Source organism: Glycine soja, chromosome 8, assembly GCF_004193775.1.
Source record: "Glycine soja cultivar W05 chromosome 8, ASM419377v2, whole genome shotgun sequence".
NCBI lineage: Eukaryota > Viridiplantae > Streptophyta > Magnoliopsida > Fabales > Fabaceae > Glycine > Glycine soja.
In genome coordinates, this window is record NC_041009.1 from 11,226,739 (window position 1) to 11,253,747 (window position 27,009).

The following is a 27,009-nucleotide window of genomic DNA, read 5'->3' on the forward strand; positions in this document are numbered from 1 at the left end:
GCTTCTGGTCAACAGGAGGAGGCTTAATAGTGCACAATTATCATAAAGGATTTTGTCTCCAAAATTGAAGGACCTTTGAACGAAGTTTATACTTCCCTGTATGCTAATGAACAATGGTAACAGATAATATTTCCAAAATTTTTAAAATTTATAAGGATCAAAACCAACAATTTTAGGACAGGAATCTATATTACTATATTACATATGTTTCTCTATCTTATTCTCATGTAAAAGTGATTAATCTTTTGTTTTAAATTAAAAAAATTAAAATATTCAAAATAAATATTTACTAAACATCTTAATGACATATAAGAGCATTCCTACAAATATTATTCTAGGAAATACAATAAGTCCGTCAAACAAACCTCCTGTAAAGATTGAGATAGGAATTCCTTGTATTTGTAAACCAAAAATAACTAGTTTGATTCATGTACACCATTCGTACACTACTTGTTTTGCACAAAAGATTGAGGTCCTTGGAATTTCCCACTCGCAGACCAGAGATCACAACAAAATTACAATTTACATTGGTGAATTAGACCTACCAATACAGATAACTAGCAATGATAGGATAGAAAAATAAGTGACTTGACAAGAACAAAAATTCGGTTCTTCAAACTAAATATATATATATATAAAAAAATAACACGACGAAAATGTAGTTGGGAAATATCACAGAATGATTCGGATGGGATGAACCGAAGAACAATCTGAAACTCTGCAATGTTTCAAATTGTTGATGGTTCTCATTCAGATTTGAGGTCTTAGTGAATCTCAGTTCCAGCATCAACAACCTTAGGTGCATTCTCCACCCCATTATGGCTTGTCTCTTCTGTGCTTGATGCAGCTTCCTTTGTTTCCTTCTCTACAGACTTTGCAGCAGTTGGAATTTCTTCAATTACTCTCTCCTCAGGCATAGGAGCCACCTCAGTCACAATGGAAGTTTCAGGTTTTTCAGTTTCTGAAGCATTCCTCTCTGATTCCCCACTTGGCTTACCTTCTTCTGATGGTTCAATAGGCACTTCTTTGAGTTTGATGAGTCCATTGCTTTGTGTTTCCTCTGAAAGTATCTCCATGGCCTGTACAAATTCTTCGTTCAGTGGCTTGCTGCTTTCATTGTTTACCTCTGAAGGTTTCTCAGCTTCTGAATCTGGTTTCACTGTTTTCTTAGCTGGTTCATTGATATGAGTTTCCTCTAAAGGTTTCTGAGCTTCTGACTCTACTATCACTGTTTCCTTAGCTGGTTCATTGATAAGAGTTTCCTCTGAAGGTTTCCTAGCTTCTGACTCTACTATCACTGTTTCCTTAGCTGGTTCATTGATAAGAGTTTCCTCTGAAGGTTTCCTAGCTTCTGACTCTACTATCACCGTTTCCTTAGCTGGTTCAACGATTAGAGTTTCCTCTGAAGGTTTCTTAGTTTCTGACTCTATTATCAATGTTTCCTTAGCTGGTTCAATGGCAAGAGTTTCCTCTGAAGGTTTCTGAGCCTCTGGCTCTAGTTTCACTGTTTCCTTAGCTGGTTCATTGACATGAGTTTCCTCAGCATGTGATGTTTCTGTCTTCAAAGTCTCGTTTTCTTGCTTTGATGATTCATTGTTTTTACTCTCCTCAGACAGCTTCTCATCTGGCCTTGGAGATTCTTGCTTAACTATTGGCTCATTGCTTTTAGCATCTTCCGCAGGTTTCTTGACCTCTAACACTTCTTCTTTCACAGATTCCTCAACTGTATTTTTCTCATTTTCTGTGGAACCCTTTTTATCTTCATTCTGCAACACACACACACCAAGTGATAAACCAGAAAAGATCAGAAAGTGCTAAGAAAGGCTTTAATGGATAAGCTTCGAGCTAGAAGAGTTGTTGCCACTAAATAGTCTCTTTAGTTTGGTTGATACAATCAAGTAGGAAAAGATGCAGAAATATTTGATATTCCTTCTTTGCTTCCGCGGCAAGCAGTAATCACATTCTGTTTACTTCCCCTTTTTTTATCTTTTACAAATCAAAATAGATTCTGGGTGTATATGAATAAGTTAAGCACTTAATTCATAAAAAGGTTATGAAATAAAATTTGTGTATGATCTTAAATGTGAAATTTACTGAATTAAATTCAAAAGTTCTGATGTTCTGTATTTATTTTGTTTTCAATGGTTATTATATTACTATGCAGTTTTAGAGCATCTCTGGCTGCAGTGTTTACATGAGTTGTTTAATTTTAAGTATTTATATAAAATTAATAGTATCTTTTCTATTTTTGGAATTATTATTTCTTATATAAACATTTAAATATAGAAAAAGTAAAAACCATACCATTTTTTATGATTAAAAAACAAAATATTTTCTCAAAACTATTTCTTTTAATTTCTCTTGCAATCAAATACCCTCGTAATCAACGTGTAGTACAAAACTCTATCATAAACTTTTGTTTGAAATCATTGATGTTTCTGCTGAATGGACACACTGATTAATTATAATGAAAGCATGAGAACGATGATAGCGGTAAACGTGATCAATTGGATCCAAATGCAGTATTTATATGATAATCTAATCGGTGTACACAGACAGAAGTGAAAAAGAAAAAGTACTAAAACAGAAAGGAGAGAAAAAGTCTATTTAGGATTTGAAGTAAATCCGTTGAATAGAGTGAAAAAAAATGATACGAAAGTTTTAAATTAAAATAAAATTTAAAAGTGTGAGTATCACCTCAATTTATTCTTCATTTCTTCAAATAAATGAGGATCAGAAAAAAAAAATCTGTTAAAAGCATTACATAAAAAATTAATAATACAGTTTTTATTAAAAGTCATATTGTAAAAAGATTAAAAATCAAAGAAGTGCACTGATAACATTTTTTAAGTAATAATTACTTTTAAAATAAATAATATATGTACAGACGTCTAATATGTATACTACATATTGTCATACGATAAATTTGTTGTTATTTTCACAAGTACCTTGAAAATTATATTTATCATGACTTTTTATTTCTGGTTCATTATTTAATTATTTTTTACGCAAACAGTGCATAAATATTAAAGTTTTAAACTCTTGCTTCTAATTCCTCACTTCTGTTATAGGAAAAAAAAAACACCATTGGAGCCAAGTGATGAAAAATATAGAAATGTTATTTCCAAATTAAATAGTTTGGAATATATTGTTGTATCCTTTTGCATGCGCATGATTGGGGATACCTACCAGTTTTACCCCTAAAAATTTGGCCATTAAACCGGGACGACGGTGATTTTGTTGGGTAAAGTCGTGAAGTGGACCAAGAATCAGTACCATAAAGTAGTCAATTCAATAAGTTAAAATGTAAGGATTTCCTTTTCTTTTTTGGATGTAACGGAATGGCACAAGAAAATCTGTTCATCCATCCAGCAAGCCAGAAAAGAAAAGTAGCAAATAACAAAATCCAATAATTGTAGCACTATTCTCCATTTTATCAATTTTTTTTTAAAAAAAAAGAGAGAGAAAGAAAAGTTTAGAACAGGGAGTATTGGAAATGTCTCCATGGAAGGACTCAGAATCATTTTGGGGAAATTTGACTAGCACTTTCTTTTATGCATAAGATGAAGATGATGAGATATACTTTGAAAAATGTTACAACTAAAAAAAAAAGTTAACTTTCTATGGCAGCAGAAAATATTACTTCCAACACAAAAACACTAAAGGTAAAGAGAGAAAGAATGTGTTTTAGTCCTATATTTCTGGTTAAACATGATTAATATTCTTTTTCCAAGTTGAAGAATTTAAAATTCAAATTTTAAAAAATGTGAAAAATCAATCATGTTTATTAACGGTAGAGACCTTAACAACGTTGACCAAATTATAAAAACTAAAAACGCATTTCTTCAATAAATAAACAAAACAAAAGATTGAAAAAGAAAAGGAAAAGTGTTGAGATTGTGGAATTTGAGAGCGTACCTCCTTGAACAAGAAGCTGAGAGAGCGTCGTTTGTTGGCTTGGTCGTCGTCAACAATTTCGTTGACATTAAGGTTGTTGTTGTGAGCAGCAGCAGCTTGTTCCACTTGGGCGGCGGGTGCTTTGGTTTTAAGGGTGTCCTTGTTGGGTTGGTGTTCAGGTTGGGGTTCTGGTTGGGGTGCCTTGGGCTTTCCATCGGGATCGTCCTTGGAGACCTTCGGCTTCGTTGCACATCCTCCCATTGGTTTCGTTTTGTTCCTAAAACAAAATTTCTCTCCGTACGCTTCTTTCTAGTTTTCACCCCAAAAGAACAAGAGTAGCAAAAAAGGAGAGGAACGTGCGGGGAAATCAATGGTAGAGAGAGAGAGAGAGAGAGAGAGGAGCATGCGGTGTCTGTCTGGGCCTTGGCTTAAAAAGGTAAAGCAATTTAAAACGACAATTTGTATGTTGTAGTTCCCTTTCTCTCTTCTGCCCCAAGAAACCAACCACATAACCAAACCCTCAATTATATATTTTCATGCTCTTTTTTAGACCATAGGTTGAAAAAAAAACTATAATAAATGAAACTAATTTCTTAGAGCAATGATATTTTTTGCTATTCACGTGCCACACATGTCTTTCAAATCGTTGAATCAGAAATTAATTTTATTTGTAATGCATATTTATTGTTATACTAAGAAAATTTTACATATCAAAAAAATCATTTGAGTTGATAATCTTCAAGCCGGATAAAACTATAATTGACAATATTGTTACCAGAAAAATTATGAAGGATAATATTCAGGTTAAAATATTATTCACTAAAAACTCAATATTAAAGTCTTAATATTAATAGTATTTCAACTTTTATTTTATTTACAAGTATAGTAAAATAGCTCATTAGTGCATAAAAAAATATAAAAAATAGTAATAATACTAAGAGTTTAGCTGAATGCATTGTTAACATAATAATTTATAATGATTACTTTACATTAATTGAATAATTATTGAAAAATATAGTTATTTTTCCTTGTGTGGTACTAATTCAAGATTATGGAATAATTATTTAGAAAATTCATTAGATTATAATATTGACATTCCCATAAAACAGTTGTACGCATGGATGGACAGTATATAGGACAGCCATGTAGCGGGCCCTTCGGTAGATGTTTGGTATTTTCGATAGACAATAAAATAGTAGTCATTAGTTGGTCTCACGTATTGGTTGCTACTCGACAACCTCAAATGCGGACATTCTTATGAATATATACTTACCCTAGCATTGTAACAAAATCAATATAGCATCTCTCTCTCTCATACACACAAACAAAGCAGGTCTTTCCAATGTGTTGATGAAAAGATTTAATCATTGACTATATTATAACTATGTATCCGAAATGCATGTGGATGGTGTGTTTGAAGTGAATTATATTGTTGTGTGTTTGACATAGATTGTAGGCTTAGGGTTGATCTCTTGAGGAATATTGACTATTGTGCTTCAATGCACCAAGATTCAATTTCTCTTAAGGTCAATTGTTGCTCCAATAATTGATCAGCAACAAGGGGACAATGAGAGAGAGAGAGTGAGAGGCTTCAGGGTAGACCAAGAAGGGGAAGGATGGAAGCCACTCGACGATAAGAGAAGTACGACTAGGTTGGAAGGGGACAACTAAGGTTACCTCATTCTACTTTTCGCATTTTCCTGAAGAATACAAAGAAAGATCTTCAGAAAGAGGGGGAAGGTATGTGACATTTTCATATGAACACGCTAAGCAATTAATTAAAGAGGATGAAGAATGGCCTTTGTCCATGTTTGAAGCTGTTTAGCAGTGGCATCCCTCTATTACAACTAAAAAAGACTGGTTTGGATCCATTGTTGTGGGCTTCCTCTAAATTACTGGGGATATCACTCATTCAAACAATTGGCGAGCACCTTGGGCACACTGATTTCAGAACTAACTTGATCTTCATCAACTTTTTGCTTCTTGTTCCATAATTTAGTGTTTTTCTCTTTTGCTGAAAAAGCAATTTACTCCTCCTCCAATGTATTTAAAGCAAAGCTTTTTTCTTTCATTTTTACTTTGAGAATGTATTTGTCATCGACATCTTTAATCAAACATTTTTTGTTCTCGAACAATACTTTGTAACCTTTCTTAACTAGTTGTCCAACACTCCACAAATTCTAATCAAATTCAAGAAAATACAACACATCAGAAATAAGCTTTGTACCTTTGTTGGTTGAGATTGCTATAGTTCTTTTTTCACTCACAATAATGCACTTGTCATCTCCAACTCCAACCTTCAATGTGCATGATATACTTAGGTCCTTGAATAGATCTTTGTTGTTTGTCATGTGGTTAGTACAACCATTGTCGATAAGTCAATTTTGACTTTATTCAATGCTAGAAAAACATATAACAACAAACTAGTACTCCTCCTCCTCTTGATCAATAGCCCTTGTAGCTTCACCATGTGGTTGATTCTTATTTTTGCAAATAACAGCTTCATGCACCATTTGATTACACTCATTGCACTTAGCATCAGGTCTTCTCCAACATTTAAATGGAGGATGACCTTTCTTTGTGCAGTGCTTGCTAGTGGATAAGATTTCTTCCAATTTCCTTTTGCATTGGTTGATTTTGAATTTGATCATGATCCATCAAAGTTCTTGTATTTGGTCACATTTTGTTGCTTGGCTGCTAAAGCTCATCCGACTATTGATTCTTCTCTCATCAATCTCCTTTGTTCTTGGCTTGCAAGGCTTGTATCACTTCCGCCAAAGAGATCATGGATAGATCCTTTGTATTCTCGAAAGTGGTTATTGGTGCTACATATCTTTTAGGCGTTTAACCAAAAAAATTTCAACAATTTTGGAATCTGCAAATGTAGTACCCAACAATTTAACCTTGTTAGTGATGTCAAACAATATGTTCGAGTAACCTTTAATTGTCTTTGACTCTTTCATTCTTTGCAATTCAAATTTCCTCATCAAGTTTAACACTTTGTGTCAAATCGTCTCATCCCCTTCATATTCTTCCTTCAAATAGTCCCAAATTTCTTTGGATGTCTTCAGAGTCATGATTTTGGTGAGAATCATTTGTGAAACACCAATAAACAAATATGACCTCGCCTTTGCCTTCTTCATTTTTCTATAATAAGGGTTAAAATTTAGAGTAAACTCTTTTAATGGCATTTTCTCCTTTCCATATCTCATTCTTCTTCCTAATTTTTTATTTAATTCATATTATTATTTTGTTTGATTATACTTACAATCATATATATTTTTATCAAACTAAATATTAAAAATTTAACATTGATCATGATAAATGAATTATCAAGAATAGAGAACCTCTAAAGAAAAAATTATCTTCTACCTCAAATTTCTAATAGATTATGTTTACAAAATTTAGGGTCAACACAATGGTGTGGTGAGAAGATGGTGGGCTATGGTTATGACGATTCAAGAGACACTTAGAAGGCGTTGATGCATCTGAGGGTGAGCGAATGACACCTAGAAGATGAGGTGGGAGAGGGAGAGGAGGGTAATGGGGATCCAGCAATGGCGGCATTGAAGATGGTGAGAGAGGGACATGAACACAAGGGAGAGGAATATGAAGAAAAACACACAGAGAGCTTGTGGAGCTCCTTCTTTTGGAGGTCTATGGCACGCTTCTTCTCAAGGGTCTTCTCGAAATGGAGATGGATCAACGCTTCCAAACCTTCTATCTTTTGGTTCTGCTTCCATGGTTTCATTTTCATAGTCAGCCATTGATGAATACACAGAATGAGTAGTGTTTGCTTCTCTTTTTGCAAAAGATGAATAACGTTGGGCCAGGTTATTAATTGTTGCCAACAATAATGTTATTGCCATACTTGTTTGTTTTTTGTTCAACGAGCGCTACCTCATCCCAAGGAGACGAGTGGGAGCTCAAACCTCTGACCTGTGAGATCTGTCTTGCTACACTCGACCAACTCAGTGGGGTTTAAAACCAAAATTCTTTTCTCCTGTCTTTTTACTGTAAAAAATATCAGTTACAATTTAAAAAACAAACAAACAAGCACTTGCTGCAGTTGTCGTTAAATCTGAAGTCCGGATTAATATGGTTTTTGTTATGTTCCGAGTCATAATAGGATCAATATTTTTTTGTGAATAATGGGATAACAAATTTAATGTTGGAATTGTTTGGACCATTATAGAAAAATTATAATGAGATAAATGTATTATCTAATAACTTACTAAGTCATGCCCAGTATAGAATCATGGTCACAGAAGTATGTTAAGTGTTAACTAACTACTACTACTGTACTAAATTTTCACTATGATGCCGTGGGAGAATGTTTCGGCACTAAATGAGGAAATTCTAAGCCCTAGTCCGAAGTAAGAGGGAACATGTTGGAATTAATGGCAGTGAACGGAGACACTCGAATATCGACACATTTAATAATCCAATTAAAAAACCCAACTGTTTCCGCGGAGAAAACAGTACTTTGGGGACACATTTTCGAGGGTGGAAGTTCTAACATTCATTTTTTTATTTTTTTTTATCAAACATTGAATGTGATTTCATTTATGAGGTAATGAAACTTTGTTTTGTTGGTTGTCCCTACTGAAAATGTTCTGTTTCTCTGATTTCTTTGTGAGAGTTCTTCTAGGCATTAGCTTGCTTCACACCATGAAAAATAGGCATTTGTTTCAAGCAAGATTTAGATATTAACCCTATATCTAGTTTGTGATTTCGGTTTGCAGTACATGTCAGTCTCAATACTAATCATATTAGTTTATTTATTTTTTAAAATTACAAATTTCTTTATTAAGACATTAGTCTCTGTCTTTGAAAAACTAAAACTTATGAATAAAAATAAATAAATATTAACATTTAAATAAATACAAAAAAACTCCAATAAGTAAAAATAGAAGAACCAAAACCTTATCTTAACCTAAGAATTTCAAGATACAATACTCTAAGGTACAAACTACTAGTGGCCACTTATGAGAGTAGGAATACAACAGTGATCAGTAATTAATAGCTTCTCATAAGCAACATAGCTTGCTTATTTCTGCCAATAGTAATTTGTATAATAAGAAATTTCTGACATATTTACTAAATGAATCTTGGCCAACAAAATTTTCAAAACAAAAGCATCTGTAAGGATAAAAAATGCCTCGCGTACTAATTAATTTTGAAGATTAAAGTGGAAGGAAAGTGGCTACATGTTATTACTATCATCAAATCTTTCCAGTACAAAGATATTGCTTTTGTCGTCCCTTCCTATTCTCATAGTTTCATCAACATATCTATGGCATAATGGAGTTTAGGAACAACAACAAATTTCATCAATATTAATAGCATGAAAATACAAAGAAAGATATGATTTGGGCTGGTCAAAAAGGGTAGATATGGGTTGGACCTTAAAACTAAACCAATAAAAGAAAAGGAAAAAAAATCTTGAAAGAATTAGGATACGTGATTTCCAGCCATCCCTCTGGATTGAAGATGCCCAACAAAAGATCATAATTTTTCCGAAATACATTCATCAACTGTGCATGCAAGGAGGAAAAACAAATTAACTCTAGGTAAAAATTCTGATTGGCATAGAAAAATAGTCTTAATTACATTTTTAGTTCTTATAATTTAGCCAATGTGATTTTGTTTCTCTTAATTCCAATTGTTCGTTTCTAATCTTAATAACTTTTTAATTATTAAAATCAAGTCTCACACCCCAAATATCGATCAGTAATTAAGATAAATATAACGAATGTGTGACGTGATATTGATTTATAGAAATTGGCAATGGAAATATATATATATATATATATATATATATATATATATATATATATATATATATATATATATATAATATTTGCATAAAAATAAAATGTATAAAATATAATGAAATCCCTTTTTATTTAAAATACATTGTTTTCATTGCCAAATCAATGTCATGTCACGCCTTCATTGTATTCCCATTGTATATTAGAATTTGGAGCATGAAATTTAATTTTAACAATTGGAACACTACGAGTAAATGCGAATAATTAGAAAAAGGAAGATAAGAAAAACACTCATAAGTTAATATATAAGAATTAAAATCAAAATTAAGCCAAAAATGTAATACAGTATATGGCTAACATACCCGGTCAGGAGTGATCGTTGAGTTTTCGAAATTAATGTCAACCCTCTGTCAATTTCAAGCAGTAACCAATTAGGTAGTTATTGGGCAGCCATATTAATGTTTTACAGAGAAATAAGTGACCAAACAAGAAGTGGAGTTTTAACTGTTGAGGAAGAAATCCTGAAAGAGGCCTCAATACTAAGTTGTCCAGACAACAAACTCAATCCCCTTGCACTGAACTTTATCACATTAACTGCTTTGCTCTCCATTTTCAAATCACATTACCAAAAGTTAAAAGTCAGTAGAAAAAGAAAAAAAAAACTTGAAATAGTGGAAACGGTGCATAGCTTTGCATCTTCTGAGGTCCAATGCTACTCAAATAAAGTCTCAATTCAAAGAAAAATAGTCTATATCATACAAAATTGAGAACTACATTGTTTTTGTACCTTGGATATATCAATCGACTGAAAAAAATCATCCAATGAGATAAAATCTCTGAGGCCTAACTTGGTCCTCTTTGATCCCAAAATGGAGATTGTACTGTAAACAAGCCTCCAGCACCCAGCCACCTACCATAATAACAAAATATTATAACAAGAGTTTAATGATTATGTACTGAGTTTAACACTGTCATCTAATCAGTAATCACAAATCATCATTGGTATCATTTACAAGGTAGTTATTGTAAAAATCAATAAACTTACTACACATGTGATTTCCCTGGTTTGTGATGGGATGAATGTGTAAAACTAATTCAGGGCATAACCTTTTTTTTCCTCTTATAACAAAAGCTCCTAAATGCCAATGAGGAAGGCTTGATGTTACCTTCTCCAGTTCTAGAGTTGGGAATGGAGTAGGATTCAGAGATTCTAGCTGCTTCACCAAACTTTCAATTTCAGATTTCTTGGTAGATGGGATTCCGAAAATTCCCCTATTGATTCCTTCAAAACATGTTTTTTTGCAACCCTTTTTCAATCATATTACTCTTTTCAATCATAATAATAAAAGGGAGATGAAAATAACTGGAGAGTGTGTACCTTCCACCGCCTGGTAAAGCTCTCTTTTCTTCTGAGCAAGTGCTTCAAGCTCAACTAAGCCTGAGCCAGAATTGTGTTCTGCAACTTTAATGATTGTAATGGGTCTAAACCATAATGGTCTCTCACCAAATCTTGAGGTGTTTATTCTTGGATGATTTCTAGCTGGGACAAAATTTTGGAGCTTCATGACATTCATGGTTCTATAAATGAGAGGACTCACATGGGAATCTGTCATTGGTGGCTGAACTAGCTTAGTGACCATTGAACCTTCACATGGGATGAGAGACAGAAGGATGAAGCATAGGAGAGGGTCGCTGCAATGCTCTATCTATTTTGCTGATTAGGCTGAAATTTTCGGGCAAAGGGAAACCGTGACACGTTTTGGTTTTTATAACAAAGGTTGTGTGGATAGGTCTATCGAGACATGTGGTTTAGAAGTTCCCATTTGAAGGACACGGGATCCAGTTGATAGATACCTTATGCGTTGCTCTTCTACGTGCCAACCTCAGAAGGCCCATGTTCCAATAGGGAAAGAGAAGACCATTATTTTTTGAAGTTTTGATATAAAAAATGAGAAAAAGAGTTATACACTTCACACAAGTATGATACTGTCATTTAATTTATAATTGAATGAAAATATTTTAGACCGTCAGGTACATAGATATTAAATTCAAAAAAATTACCGTGCAGCTGAGTCTTCATTTCAATAGGGAGGGCGCTCAACACTAGGGTCATGTTCAGAACATTTATGAATTGATCAAGTTCGCATGTGAATCGGATAAGATTAGATAGGATACAAAGAAAAAATGTTCTCAAATATGAAACATGGATAATTGCAACGCAAAAGACGTCCAATTAAATTCCCAAGTGTCTCTAATGAAGTTTAAGATCTGGCAACAATCCCTAAAAACTTAAATAAAACTAATCTGGTAACTGTTAAGTCCTTCAATTGAACTAGATTTTTCAAGTAAACCATTTTCATAGAAAGAGTGCAGTTGGTAAGAAATTAAATCATATAAGAGAGAAAAAAATGAATGTATCTAGACTCGGAAAAAGAAATCCTAGATTCATATTTTACTTCTTTAAAAAAAGGAAGTTAAAGTCGCTATATCTAGTGGCACGAGACGTGGGTGATTTATATTATAAGACCATAAGTTCAAACTCGTGGTGACGTAAAGAAAAGAAAAAGAGAAAAAAGGTCCTACAAGGTATACATGACAAATTATTTGGAAGTTCCTACCTAAAGAGGGTCACATCTTAAACCAGAAATTTTGTAAACAAAATTTAGTAGTACAATTATAAATTGAGTATGATAAAACTACATAGAACTAGAATCCACAAAGAATATCAACAGTCAGCAATACACTGCATGGATTTCTTATTTTATAACCGAAACATATGCTTTAGGCAGCAGGATTTGATTGGTTGGATTCTTGCTGTTGTTTCCACTGGTCTGGGGTAACAGCTTTCTTAATAGAGAGAGCATGGATTTGTTTCATTTCCTCCTCTAAGGCAGCATTCACCATTCGATGCCTCTCAAGTAGCCTTTTGCCTTCAAATTGTTCTGATACAATCTCCACCACAAAACTTGCACCGCACCTAATAGCCACATCATAAGATTGTAAGATAAAAATAAAAAAAAGAGGAAGTAAACAGTGCTACAAAGTAGAGAACACAAGGTCTGTTAGTGGGGAAAAAAAACACTTACCCTCCAGATGTATCAACCACTTCCTGAAACACAAATACAATCAAATCAGAACACGGAATTTGAAGAACGGGAGGGGAGTGTCAAATACAGGGTAAACCCATTTCATGTTTGGTGCATAAAATTTGTTTTGTTATGTGTAACTCCCATAACAGAGGGTTATAATTAACAGACAATGTCTAAACCATTATAAAAAAAAATCCCCTTTAAGTTTTAACAAATTTTCATATTTAATACACATAACACTCCATATTTAACATATTACACACCCCATGTGACATGCAAGTGGAAAGCTCTCCATTAACAATACTGAAATTTTTGTGATGAAGCAAACCACAACTTTGGCAAAAATAAAAAATTTGTAAATGTTTGCAACATTGGACACGTGTGAAAAAATTCAAGAGCCAACACTTAATTCAACGTCACTGCATAATTCACTCAGACTGCCCAGTGTCAAAGGAAATTCCAAAATTGTTATATGGATTTCTGATAGTCATAGATAATAACAGGTACCATATAGCACATGAGAATTTTAGATTGAGTAAAATTCCAATGTATTAACTAAACAACCAAGATCCAATGGATAACTAGAAGCACCATAACCCATGTATTCTCACACAATTAAACAAATAAGAAAGTCAATAATCCATGAAGGAGAAGACAGTTTATGCCAGCAACTCTTTGATATCTACAAATGGTTGCAGTCAGATATGGAAATAACCAACCCACTAAGGTCGGCCAAGTGGTGAGGGCTTGAATATTTTGCACAAGGTATCAAAACTTGTTGCCGCAGATACACCAAAGAAAGAAGATAAGGAAATAACTTGAAACAAAAAAAACTTCAAGCTCATTAAGAGGAGCAAAGCAGTATAACCCAGTCAAACGAAACCAGACAGCCAAAGAGATCAATTCTGGGGGCTTAAGAATTCGCAATACTATCCAGTACATGTTACAGATATGGATATGCCCTGTGCCATCTTTCCAAGTATACAGTACAATGGGATAAGTCAGTATGCAGTGGGTTTGTGGTATGCTTTTGTACTTGCCTTGGGATGCAAGGGTTTCTTTCTCATAGATTCCCACACCCATAAAAAAGAAATACACAAAGCTACTAAGAAATTGAAGATCTATTAGATACACAGACATCACCATCCACAATCATCATCATTTTCAGAGTGCAAATGGGGTTCTTGAGCATTCCCATGCTCACTCTCTTCCTCACAAAAGTGCTGCTACATCTCCACTTCTTATTCCGTTGTCTATCTCATCTTGATGCTACCTTCATAGCCCTGCCTGTCTATCTCGCCTCCTACTGTCATTTTCATGAATTGAAACAAGAATAGGAGTTACCTAACTCACAACTCAACCATGAATTGCTACCCACAAACCAATTCATGGTTCTCTAGATAAACCAACGAATTATGCTTCACTCCTTGTGGAAGCTTAATTTCAACCAAAAGCTATTTCTCATTTAGAAGCTGAAACTTTAGGTTCTATACATGCACTTGCCCAAAAGCTAAAACTAACTTATGATAAAGCTAATACGTAGAAATTCTCTAATTAACTTGTTCAAAAGCTGGTTTTAATTTATGAATAAGCTAATTTTAACTTAGGGAGAAACTTCATTTTTCCTTCCTTCTTGTTTTCTTTTCTTATAAGTGGTTACTGAGAAAAGCAGTTTTAATATACGGAAATCACTTTTGGTAAGTAAGAAGGAGAACTCAATCGAATTTGGACAACTCCGAACACGGAATTAATTAGAAGTAATGGACACACTGGAGGTAAAATTGAAAAATAAATACCTAATAGTTATCACAAAGCACACTAAAACTTTAGGAAAGAAAGTAGAAAACGAAACACATAGCAAAGTGAAAGAGAGAGAAAAAAAAAAAGCTTACAAGATGAGAAGGGTTCAGTTTGGCCTTCAAGGATGATTCAACTTCTTCCTTCGTCACGCCCATCTCTCTTCTCTCAGTCTTCTTTTTCGCCCTTCAATCTCCTGCTCTAGCGGCTACCGCTTTTTCATTAACGGAATATATTCGCGTTGTCGAGACGCTGATAAAAAGAAATAATTCTTGAGTGCAAAAAAGAAATGGATACTCATGAAAAAGTTATTTACCCAAATACTTATCCTCCAAAATATTTATCCGAATGCTTATATTTTTTTTAGAAAAAGGAAAATCGGCATTTGGAAAATTGAATTCCCCACGCCATTTCTTTTTTTATTTTTATTTTTAAATTTAAACAGTTGATTTAGTATGTGGCTTATTTAAATAAATACATTCCATTAATATAAAAATAGGGTTAAGATATATAAAATCTTATAAGAATCATGCCGCCATTGTGGCACCGGACCAAATACTGTAAGCCCTGAGATCTACTACAATAATTAGCAGGTTAACGATCAAGTAATCAGATTAAAATCCATAACGCTATAACAGAATTATTAGCAACATTCTGTACTTGCAAGCACAACTATATAAATTGTGTGGTTAATTTGGTTAAGTCATTGGTTTTCGATAAGGTAAAGCGACTTGTGGATTTAAGTTATATAATTGACATGACATCAAGAAGGTAGAATTCACAATCAGTAGATATGTAATCAAGAGAGTTTTACACTCATTTTCAGGTTTTCTCATAACTGATTGAAAAAGGTTTATTGTTTTAAGATAAAATTAACGCATTTGCTCTGGAGAAAGTGCAAAGAGCTATTAATCGACTAGTCTGTGAAACAGTAATTTATTGGCTGCGTTTATATCGTGTAACTATGATTATGCATTTGAGTTTTTTTTTTTTTAATTTATTTACGTCTTTGTTCGAACTCACATGAACTTGTGGTAAATTTTAAAGCTTAAAATATTGTTATTTTTATTTTTATTATTAATAATAAATCTACCCCCAAAGAAAAGGAGAGTATTTTTCTAAAATAACTAAGAATTATTCACTAATAGTTTTTATTTGAATAATTATTATTTATTCGTAAAATATTTAACGGGAAAAAAACTTGCTACTTTTATCCTATTGTAATAGAATAAAATAAATAATAATACTAACAAAATGATATAACATGGATATATATTATGGATGTTTAATTTGCTTATTTATTAATATCTGTTAACTGTAGGTATCAAGAAATTCTATCTGTGGTGCCATCTACGTGGCCGGCATCAGAAACCTTGAAGATGGAGGAAATCATCCTGTTCGTAACCTTCGAACTGGCCAGGTTTAAATTAGTGCCCAGGTATGTGATTAAATGGACTTTTCTTCTTCTACACTAATTCTTTGATCCAATTGCAATTTAGAACATTGTTTCTGTTTATGGGATTCACATTTTATTTCTTAAATAAATTTTCTAGTGTTCCTTCTCCAGCATATCTTGTGTAATATCCATGAATCTTATAGGTATGCTAGAGAGGAGAAATAAACATTGGTTTTAGATGAATCTTACCCAGAGGCATCCCCAGGACCCCATGATCCTGATTACGATAGATGGCTAAAAGGTCAAACATATAAATAAATAAATAAAATATATTAGTTTGGGAAGATTGAAAGAAAAAAAAATAGTCAGTTACAAATAGTATGTGAAATAGTAATACACATTCAAGAGAGAAAAGAGAGTTAGCATTAAAAATATATAAGTAGAAGAAATGACGTCCCTTTCAATTAAAAAAAATAAAATCGATTGAATGTTTAGAAATGAACAATCAAGTAATGAAGTTCCTTCAAAAGGTGATTTGGGAGCGGGAGCCAGTGTCACTGTCCAAGCAAAAGAAGACAATCAAGTGCAGATGGTACATGCAAAGAAAAGATAGATTTTTAAGAAGAATGATGTTCAATTTAAGGCAAGATTAGTAGATTTTTTCAATTGCTCTTATCCATTCATTAAAACTTCGTCGTCCCTGGTAGCACAATTGGACGTAGAGTTTGTTCAACTTGTTGCAAAAATCGCATTTATACATGAGAATTTGTAAGAGGAAAACTATATACCCAACCACAAGGATTCAAGATTATTGGACAACAGAAGATTGAGTTTGCAAACTGAAGAGATCACTTTATGGAATTAAGCAATATACAAGTGATTTGATCAATCAATGAGAAGTAAGAATTACACACAATAAGTATGGTGATTGTGTTTATGTTTGTAAGCTGAGATGGTACTTAAATTCATTTTGTACGTGGATGATATGTTGAATATTGATTGTATCCAAGAGTCAAAGAAATTTATAAATTTAAGATTCAAATTGTTAGAAAATATCCAAATTTCATATGGATTGCCTCAGTCTTCTTCCGAGGATAATTTATATATCTGTTGAAGAATTTTATTTAATGTCAATTAATTTTAAGATGAAAAGTAAGCTTTTAGTTAAGAAAAGAAGCTCCGTGCTCTTCTGCTACTTTATGAGATGTCACGCGGATTCTTCCTTTTCATTTTAGTTTTGCTTTGGCGCCATCCTAAATTCTAAAGCTTTTCGGTTTCCCGGCTTGTGTCGTTGTTTGAAAATATTATATGTAAGAAGGATTTTACTAGTTTCTGAAATTATTTAAGGTGGTGGATTCAAAGGACTCCAAATTAATTTTGTACTTAAATTGATATTTAAATCAACCGACTGCAGAACTTTTTTTTATGCTACAGAATGTAGGATTTCTTTATTGTTTGAGTTTTTCAAATAAATAAATAAAAAGATGTTTAAAAGATTTATAAAAACTTCGTACCCCATTGCCCAGAGGCTCTTCGCTATGCGAAGGTATGGGGGAGGGATATTGTACACAACCTTACCCTTGCATAAGGTTCTTTCTCTAATCAGTCGTAACTACTGGAGTATTACGATTCTATTGTAAATATTGCTTTAATTAGTTATAAGTATGTCAAACTGTTCTATAGATAGTTAGTTATTCTTTTTTTATTTTTATTGAATCCTTTGCGTATAAATCATTTCTTGTAACACATTCATCAATTAGTTTAATATGTTTTCATTTTTTACTTTGATATGGTATCAGAAATTACTGCTCCCGTACTTATTGTTTTTTCTTAAAGTTTCTCTCTTTGTATTATCTTTTTCTTCATGATTGTTTTCTTTTAAATTGTTTCTTTCTTTCTCTACTTGATCATGATTGTCATTGATAATTCTAACCCCTTAATTATTTATTCATCCAATAATTCTGACATTGTTCTAGTTTGGCATCGCAATGATAGTATTATCTTATCTTGACTCTTAATTCGTCTGATATGGAGAGAAAAAAAACTGTAATTAAAAGAAATAGTTCATTTTTCAAAAGCTTCCCAAAGTTGTTTTAAAAATATTTGTTTAAAATTAAGTTAAAAAAATATGTACCACAAAAATAAAAAAAAGTAAAAGTAAACTAAATCTAATTTAGTATGAAATTACTTTATTGTTTGATTTCCGTGCACTTCATAAATATTTTTAAATGATCAATGAATTAAAAATAAATTAAAATATTATAATTTCAAGACATTAAGGGCATCCCAATCGGGACTTAAGCCATTCATGTTGAATTTCTTAAGCACATAAAAAGTTATATGACTTGTACCCATATTTATACTGATTATTATCCTAACAGTATTTTTTTTATCAGAAGTTGTACATTTTTATCAGATTTCAAACAGTAACATTTTCATTTGATAGGAAACGTTAAAAAATAATTTTGTCAACAAAATTCAACTTAAGATACGGTTTCTTCAACTTAAGCAATCCGAATACACCATCATGGGAGATAACCAATATTTTGGTATTTAGTTTCAACACAAACCAATCCAATAATATGTTTTAGAATAATTGTACAGTGATCTATGCATTCTTCAAATGGACTTAATGCCGCCTCCCAGCATAAGCGCACCCTCAATTTCTCCGAAGCCAGCAATTCAACATACATAAAAACTGCATAATGAATTTACGAGCAAGAACGGGTAATAACAATAATATAAGATTTCTTGATACATATGACTATTAACATCAATGATTCAATGTTCCAAGGGGAAAAAATCCTTCAAATATAAACTTTAAAAATACAAAAAGAAAATGGAGGAAAAAGAGATCATCACAATCACTCCCTTGCTACAAACAACCTACTAAGAAGATATAGATGAACCACGGATAGCCAAACGCAACAAATGCCTTTCTAACTGTCTGGCCCCCACACAAAATATGATGCATCAAGCTAAGAATAGACCCTCTCCTTTAATGATGCTTCCTCACCTCTTTATCCATGGCAATATTGTTAACATGACACGACACAGACCCATAAAAACACCCGGAGCGAAAATAATTCACCATTGAAGCATATTTTGTACTTAGAAGTTAGAAGCACTTCCTGTGGACAATGGATGGGCCAGACTCATCATATTCACCTTTAGAAATCCACATCTGCAAAACCACAACATTTTTTTTAGCATTCAATGAAAATGGCACACACGAAAGAGCTAATTCATGATAAAATAATCACCTGCTGGAAGGTGCTGAGGGATGCAAGGATTGATCCTCCAATCCAGACACTATATTTTCTTTCTGGTGGAGCTACAACCTTAATCTTCATGCTGCTAGGAGCAAGAGCAGTGATCTCCTTGCTCATACGGTCTGCAATACCAGGAAACATAGTTGAGCCACCACTAAGAACAATGTTGCCATATAGATCCTTTCTGATATCCACATCACACTTCATGATAGAATTGTAGGTGGTCTCATGAATTCCAGCAGCTTCCATTCCAATCATAGATGGCTGGAAAAGAACTTCTGGGCAACGGAATCTCTCTGCCCCAATTGTGATAACTTGTCCATCAGGAAGCTCATAGCTTTTCTCAACTGATGAACTGCTTTTTGCAGTCTCGAGTTCTTGCTCATAATCTAGGGCAACATATGCAAGTTTTTCCTTCATGTCACGGACAATTTCTCGCTCAGCAGAGGTGGTGAACATGTATCCTCTCTCAGTGAGGATCTTCATCAAATGATCAGTTAGATCACGACCAGCGAGATCCAAACGAAGGATGGCATGGGGGAGTGCATACCCCTCATAGATTGGTACAGTGTGACTCACACCATCACCAGAGTCCAATACAATACCTGTTTTAAAAGGAATTGATTCAGGGAAAGAACAATGTGATTATAAAAGAATGAATCAAGACAGATGGTGATATACAAACCAGTTGTGCGACCACTTGCATACAAGGAGAGAACAGCCTGGATGGCCACATACATGGCAGGCACATTGAAGGTCTCAAACATGATTTGGGTCATCTTTTCTCTGTTGGCCTTTGGGTTGAGGGGGGCCTCAGTGAGAAGCACTGGGTGCTCCTCGGGAGCAACACGAAGTTCATTATAAAATGTGTGATGCCAGATCTTTTCCATGTCATCCCAGTTGCTGACTATACCATGCTCAATGGGATACTTGAGAGTAAGAATACCTCTTTTGGATTGGGCTTCATCACCAACATAGGCATCCTTTTGACCCATCCCAACCATAACACCAGTATGTCGAGGTCGGCCAACAATACTGGGAAAGACAGCCCTAGGAGCATCGTCACCAGCAAATCCTGCCTGTTCCATATTAAAATAAATTATTCACTTATGAACTCAAGACTTGCATATGCACATGCAACAAAACACAAATCCACGAAGTACTAACCTTGACCATTCCAGTTCCATTGTCGCAAACAAGGGGTTGAATATCCTCGGCATCTGCCATCTTTTACAAACCTACAGAAAGCATAGGGTGCCATGAAGTAAAGTGTCAGTAAGTAACAAAATTGTATTGTATGGACAACCCGTGAAACCAGGACATTTACAGCCAACGAAGACTAGGATACACTTAAAAGACTATATCAGTTTTGAACCAGAAATAGCAAAAGTACATAGCACAAAACACACACACACACACAAGATCAAAGAGGGGAAATCAAACAATTTAGTGCTTGCAAGTTGAAAAATATTTAATTAATAACTGGAAAAGGTGGTGTTGTTTTAAATGGAAAAAGAGAACAGCAGGGTGTACATAAAATTAATAAACAAAAGAGACCATCCTTAACATTATTTATGTTGAACTGCCAACATTTATAAATTAACAGACATTATTCACAATATCATAGAATAAAGGTTCCACACTGCATACACATGATTAGAGCACACGAGACTTATAATCTAAGCTTCACAATAAGGAATAAGCAACAATCACATGTTACCAACTGACTCAGAAATATCACTATCAATTGTCAACACCTTAATTACCTAACGATTTTCCATAATAATAAATAAATAAAATCAGAGATTCTCCCATAAAATCCAGATCAGACCATGAAGTCAGTTAATAAACCAGAAGAATTAAGCAATTGCGGCCATACATACACAACAGATACATAAAAAAAACAAATGGTCTAGCTGTCGCAAGATCCAAGATCTCGCTTCTAGCAGATCAGAACCAGATAGAGTGAGTAGAATGCAAAATAAATCACCAAACCACAGATCAACTACATATAACCATTAATCTAACTTTCATTTCAGCAATAAAGACATTTCCAAGCAATAAAATAAAATGAAGACAAGGTTCTGCTATCGGAGGCAATCTCACGCAGAAAGAAACACTAATAAACAAATCCGAGCTCTAGTGGCTACATTTTCCCAATCGGAGAACCTCGTTCAGAGAATCGGTAAAAGGAAACATAAGTAGCACCGTTTTATGACTTGGAACCAAAATGCGAGAAAAATATTTGACTAAAAATTGAAAATAAAGTGCGATCTAAGGCGGTTTAGACAGAGAAATACCTTGGAATTAGAGAAACGAGAGGAGAGAGAATCGATAAGCAAAGCCAAGCTCCGAGAAGAGAAGACGATTGCTTAGCACTCTCCGTCTCACTCACACCGCGAAGTTGAAAAAGGAAATGGATTAATGGAAGGTGCTAGAACAGAAGTGAGGGGTATATATACAGAGTGAGAGAGAGAGAGTAGAGGGTATATGCGTGTGTTCGTGAGAGCTTAACAACAACGGTTTTCTCTCGCTGTGTACAAAGGCTCATCAAACTTTGTAAACTGAGGGGTCAATGGTAATTAGCAAGGGTCAATTTGTATTATCCTTCTATTTTTTTGTCTAGCTGGGTACAAGGCTCTTCAAACTTGGTAAAACTGAGCGGTAAATGGTAATTATAAAGGTCAATTTTTCTTCCTTTTAACTCTTAAGAAATGGTAAGAAGTTAAGAAGCTTTATTTCTCGAGTCTTCTTTATGTAAATGAAAAAATAAGTGTTATAAAAATTTTATTTCTTTAAATAAATTCACATCACTTGATTAAGATTTATAGATGTATAACATGACTTTAGTTAATCACTTTAATGTTTTAAAAAATAAAAGAGAAATTGGATTAGTTGGTACAAATTGACTGAATCTTTATCATATAATTTCACATTTTAAGATATATTTTTTGTTTTCACGTATATCCTTCTTCAAAATTCAGATCTAATTTTATGCGAGACACAGTGAAATACTAAACAAATATTTTTCTTAGTGTAGAAATTTAAATTTTGATTCATAACATTATGGAGGCCAAGTTTTTTCCGTTAAGTCCAAACCAACAATTTTAAGGCATATTAACTAGTCATTAGTTTTTACCAAAAAGATTGATTGTGACTAATAACTATTTTTTTACACTACATTAAAATAACTAAATAATATTAGAGTTGAGTAATGAAATACTAATGACGTGAATAACACTGTGGTAGATTATATTATACTAATGACGTGAAAAATTGACCCTTTATAATTAGATTACATTAGGACCGAAATTTAAGGATTTGAAGGACAAGAGGAAGAAATGGAATCATTTTATTCACGAGAGGAAAACCATGACAACCTTTCTTGCCTCACGCCTTGGTGTCATTTTTTTAACTTTAACTTCACCCTTTATATAACTACTTGCTAGCTTCGTGTACCAAAGAGAGTTCAAACTATAAATCTCCTTTCAACTTCATAATAATTTGCACCAAGAGAGTTCAAAAATTTCCTTTCAATTTCATAATAAGCAAACTGTTTCTTAGGCAGCATTATTCGACGTCCTTCAATTGATCACTTTAAATAGTTCAGATGTAATTTTGAATTATATTTTTGTAGGTAACTATATTTTTTGAATTTGATTAATACTACATCATAGAGATTTCTTATTTTTCATCTCCTAATCGCAAACTGCTTACTATATATTCTCATTTCTCTAGCTGCCTTGTTTGACTGTCGTTTTGTCCCCACACACCCCCTTATTGTACCTGAAACAAGAAAACAAAATCACAAGATATATTAAGATATCTTTTTTTTTATCATTAGATATATTGACGCATGCTCAGAGATCACAAGATATATACATATTAAGATATTGCGGGGCATTCTCATGTCTTCATCGATGTATTACAGTTATTCTTTTGCATGTCCCCATCATTGTAAGATACTACAGTCGTTCCTTTATTCTCTGAATATTTTTGGCCAAACTGTGACAGCAAAATGAATTGTACGTTAATAAATTATAATTAATGTCCGGGAATTAATCACTTATATCCGTGTTATGTATGCTTGTGCAAATGAATAATATGAATAAAACGGTTTTTTTTAGCTTCTTAAAAGGAATCTCAACTATAATTTGCAGTATTCAAGTTTCAGAAATATAACTTTTCAGCTCAAAATATTGATCCTCTTATTCACGTGGTACCTTTTCCCCATCTTTTTAAAAGCTTGCATGTGCTTACACGTGCTAGGTACAGCCAATCGGTTGATGCTCCAACTATGTGCACATTCAAAAGGTAGCTCGTTTTGTTGACACATTAATATTTGGGAATGAAGGCGCACATATAAAACTACAAAAAATAATCCAAGTTCAGACAGCATGCTTGTATAAAGTTGCATTTTTTATTTATGCAACTCTTTTAAAGAACACGGTGTAATCTTTTCAATTTAAGAAAAATTATTGAAATATATAAAGGATGTTGGTTTAATATTTCTTAAATAATTAGGAGTATCTATATATAATGCATGATTACAGATGATTTATTTTGCATTTGTAAAGCCTGTAATTAATGCATATAAATTTACAATTGATAGAATTAATGAGTGCTTAACACATGAGTAACATTAAATTTTGTGGAAAAAAATATTTTTTTTATTAGAATGAATTAATTAAGAACCAAATATCTTATTTAAACAACTCACTTAAGCAATTTACAAGAATATATGTGGATTCGTCCCCATGGGTTAGGACTTGGGCGATGAGGTGGTGGTTAGAACCAGTGGGGTGTCGGTAGTTGAATTAGGAGAGAGCCTAGCGATGAAAATAAGGGAAGAAAAGGTTAAATGAATTTTTTTTTCTTTCCCTCTATTTCTTTTTTCGCATTATTGAGGAGATTTTTCCGTGTTTTCTCCTATGTCTATGTCCATGCTGTAAAGAAATATATATTTTCTTTCTTTTTTGTTTCTTTCATTGTATTTTTCGTATGACCAACCCAAACTAAATGTTAATAATGTATGCATGGATATCGAGACAAGTTATTTTTGGCCATGAGTAGAATTTTATTCACTCATGTAGTACTAATTAATGCTAATTAACTTTTTGCATGCATATACTGATTGAAGAATTTGTTTTTTTTTTTTTTTTTTTTTTTTTGCGTTACGTTTGATTTGATTAAAATTTGAGGCTTTACAATGGAAGAAGACAAGGGGCTCTGTTCTGTTTGAATCAATCTATCAATATGTATTTATAGGAAAAAATAAAAAATAAAATAAATTAAACATTTTCCATAAGTTTAAATTTATCTACGTACTTTAACTTTTATTTAGGTTCTTTCATCTAATTTCTTTAAAAGTTAAGGTGTCTAATTGATTTTAGATAATGAAATGAATTTGATTTATAAGTGTTTATTGAGATTTATCTAAACATGACCAAATTCATTTTATTTTATATTAATGATATTTAATATCATTTTTATATATCTCACTCACTATAATTAATTAACTGTATTTTATATTTTGTTAAGAATTTATTTCTGTATGATTATATCTTTTTCAAAAATATATTTACAAATATTTGTAAACAATCACTAGATTTTTAGCACGTTGTTTTAATACTATATAAACGAGTTGAAAATTATTCATTATTTAATTAGAAGCTTTATTCTTTTATAATCCGTGAACCGTATAATTTTTTTAACCGTGAATCGTATTATTTTTTTAACCTTTCCTTTTGACGGTATTTATTAATAATTAGTGATAACCTGGAATTTTACATTAAGACCCTTCCTAAACTAGCACCTCAAGTACCGTTCGGCTTAACACATCATTTAATCATTTTCAAAGAATAGAATTATGGTAGAGTTGAAAATGCAAATTACATTTTTTACATTGATGCATTTTAATTCGAAGACGATCAAGAACCGTACGTTTGAGGGGAAAACAAGTGAATTACACGCAAAGATTTAATTATTACTACTCCTCGCTTGAATATAACTCATCGCATACATACACAGTATATCCTACATGTTAGGTGAAGTTTTAATTGGAGTATGATATTGGGTTTGGGTGGTAACTAGTGTGGTACCTGTTGGGTATATCTGGTCGTTTTATCAATCATTAATTCAACATTAGTAGCTTTTAAAAGCACTTATTAACAGCTAGATAAGTAGCTAGGATATGGTGCACACCAAACTTTTGCATCTGTATTTTATCTCAAATCCATGGTCAAAATAGAAACATTCTCAGTAGTCTTACGTTGTTTGATGGGGAAATCACGATCAACACCAAATGAACAAATACGCAGTTGCTGCATGAAGTGGTGGTTGGTGATTCTCTTCACCTATATAACTTAGCGTCTAAGCGCCAATTAATGAGTGGGATACTGATCCATCTCCTCAATTCATCATGAATATCTTTCTATATTGGATTTATATATGTAATATGTAGTGCTACTTATGATAACAAAAAGGTTAAGATCAAGGTGCTTAACTATTATCATATTGTCATCACTTAAAAAAAAAAAAAAACTCTTATACCAATAGTTAAATCTAGAAATTAATTAACATCACTGCAACACAAGTTTCCATATAGCTTGGAAGTAATTAACAAGAACACATAAGAATCCAACAACCTGTGGATCCAATCACTCTGTAATGTAAATGAACAGGATGATGGATGAGTGAAGGGCAGAGTGAGGAATTTTAGGCATGGATGGGACCATTAGCCAGGGGAATCCCCATTCCCCCCACTACATTTCAAAACGCCATTAATATTGCTGTATTCCATGTCAGGATTCTGCAGGTGCACAGAGCTTATTATAGATTCTCGCTGCATTCCATGTTAGGGTACCTCGTCTCACTATCAAACAAGCATTTTAATTTAGAGGTTTACATTTAAAATTACCTAATGTTCTTACACTATCCAGAACAAATTAGCTAAATAACTAAAATGCTTTATATCGTTAAATTGGTCGTTATTCAATTCACTGTAATTTAAAATACTTTTTTTTTCTAACTAGACAAACATGTGTGTTTAGTATAGGTTTTGTTTAATGAAAATTAAACAAATAGTAATATACACGTTCTGAGTCTACATGAATAAATAATATACTCATATTAACATTTATGCTTTGATAATCTATTCTTATATCGTAAATTAAAATATACAATTTAGAGAATGAAACTCTCATTTTCTCCATTATCTTAATTAGATATTTTAATATATTTTCTCTTGTCTCATTTAAACAAGCATTTCAAATGTTATTCCTCATAATTAGTAAAACAATTCTCAAATAATTTACTGTTTTTAATTAAATTTTAATATTTAGTCTTACTAATTTGTGTGCATTTTATTATTTGCATATTTATGCATGTCACTTAAATCTCAAATGTATAATAAGAGACTAAAATGGTCAAAAGGTCCAAAACATGTGGTCAACCCAACTTACGGGGGATTTGGGTTGCCCTAGGTTAAAAAAAAATTAAGTCATTAAAATTATTCAAAAAATTTAACTCGATTTATTGGATTAAACTGATGGTAGCCAAGTTGACCCATAAATTGTCCACCTATTATACTATCTTTCTTTTTGTATTTTTCATTCGAATCAATTGAGATGTCATCTTTCATGATTAGTATTTACATGCATTTTGGTTTTCTTCACACTATTCGAATGGAATTAATTATAACTTGTATTGTAGTTCTAATCCTATTGCTTTATCCCAATGTTTAGTTTGAAATGAAGATTAGCATGAATATAAGTAGAATTATT

At 32.8% G+C, this 27,009-nt stretch overlaps 4 protein-coding genes across 5 annotated transcripts; all 4 read right to left on the minus strand.

Moving 5' to 3' along the window:
* Nucleotides 1-366: 366 nt before the first annotated feature.
* On the minus strand, nt 367-4,397 carry LOC114422088 (probable serine/threonine-protein kinase kinX). The gene is made up of 2 exons (XM_028388285.1): nt 3,919-4,397; nt 367-1,766 (listed from the first exon to the last, which is right to left on the minus strand). The coding sequence occupies exons 1-2, from the start codon at nt 4,156-4,158 to the stop codon at nt 765-767; spliced, it is 1,242 nt and encodes a 413-aa protein (XP_028244086.1). The 5' UTR covers nt 4,159-4,397; the 3' UTR covers nt 367-764.
* Nucleotides 4,398-8,742: 4,345 nt separating this feature from the next.
* Nucleotides 8,743-11,432, minus strand: LOC114421944 (probable plastid-lipid-associated protein 7, chloroplastic). 2 transcript variants are annotated; one of them, XM_028388086.1, is made up of 7 exons: nt 11,050-11,427; nt 10,838-10,953; nt 10,459-10,581; nt 10,177-10,275; nt 10,034-10,078; nt 9,361-9,434; nt 8,743-9,191 (listed from the first exon to the last, which is right to left on the minus strand). In XM_028388086.1, the coding sequence occupies exons 1-7, from the start codon at nt 11,309-11,311 to the stop codon at nt 9,104-9,106; spliced, it is 807 nt and encodes a 268-aa protein (XP_028243887.1). In that variant the 5' UTR covers nt 11,312-11,427; the 3' UTR covers nt 8,743-9,103. The 2 variants fall into 2 exon arrangements, with proteins under 2 accessions (XP_028243887.1, XP_028243888.1); XM_028388087.1 differs by lacking the exon at nt 10,177-10,275 and having other exon boundaries at nt 11,050-11,432.
* Nucleotides 11,433-12,176: 744 nt separating this feature from the next.
* On the minus strand, nt 12,177-14,846 carry LOC114421945 (protein BOLA2-like). The gene is made up of 3 exons (XM_028388088.1): nt 14,653-14,846; nt 12,758-12,780; nt 12,177-12,648 (listed from the first exon to the last, which is right to left on the minus strand). Exons 1-3 carry the CDS (start codon nt 14,713-14,715, stop codon nt 12,453-12,455), a joined length of 282 nt encoding a protein of 93 aa, XP_028243889.1. The 5' UTR covers nt 14,716-14,846; the 3' UTR covers nt 12,177-12,452.
* A 3,795-nt stretch (nt 14,847-18,641) lies between these two features.
* On the minus strand, nt 18,642-21,749 carry LOC114421946 (actin-7-like). Its single transcript, XM_028388090.1, has 5 exons — nt 21,526-21,749; nt 20,393-20,463; nt 19,911-20,304; nt 19,217-19,830; nt 18,642-19,137 (listed from the first exon to the last, which is right to left on the minus strand). Exons 2-5 carry the CDS (start codon nt 20,450-20,452, stop codon nt 19,072-19,074), a joined length of 1,134 nt encoding a protein of 377 aa, XP_028243891.1. The 5' UTR covers nt 20,453-20,463; nt 21,526-21,749; the 3' UTR covers nt 18,642-19,071.
* Nucleotides 21,750-27,009: the final 5,260 nt, after the last annotated feature.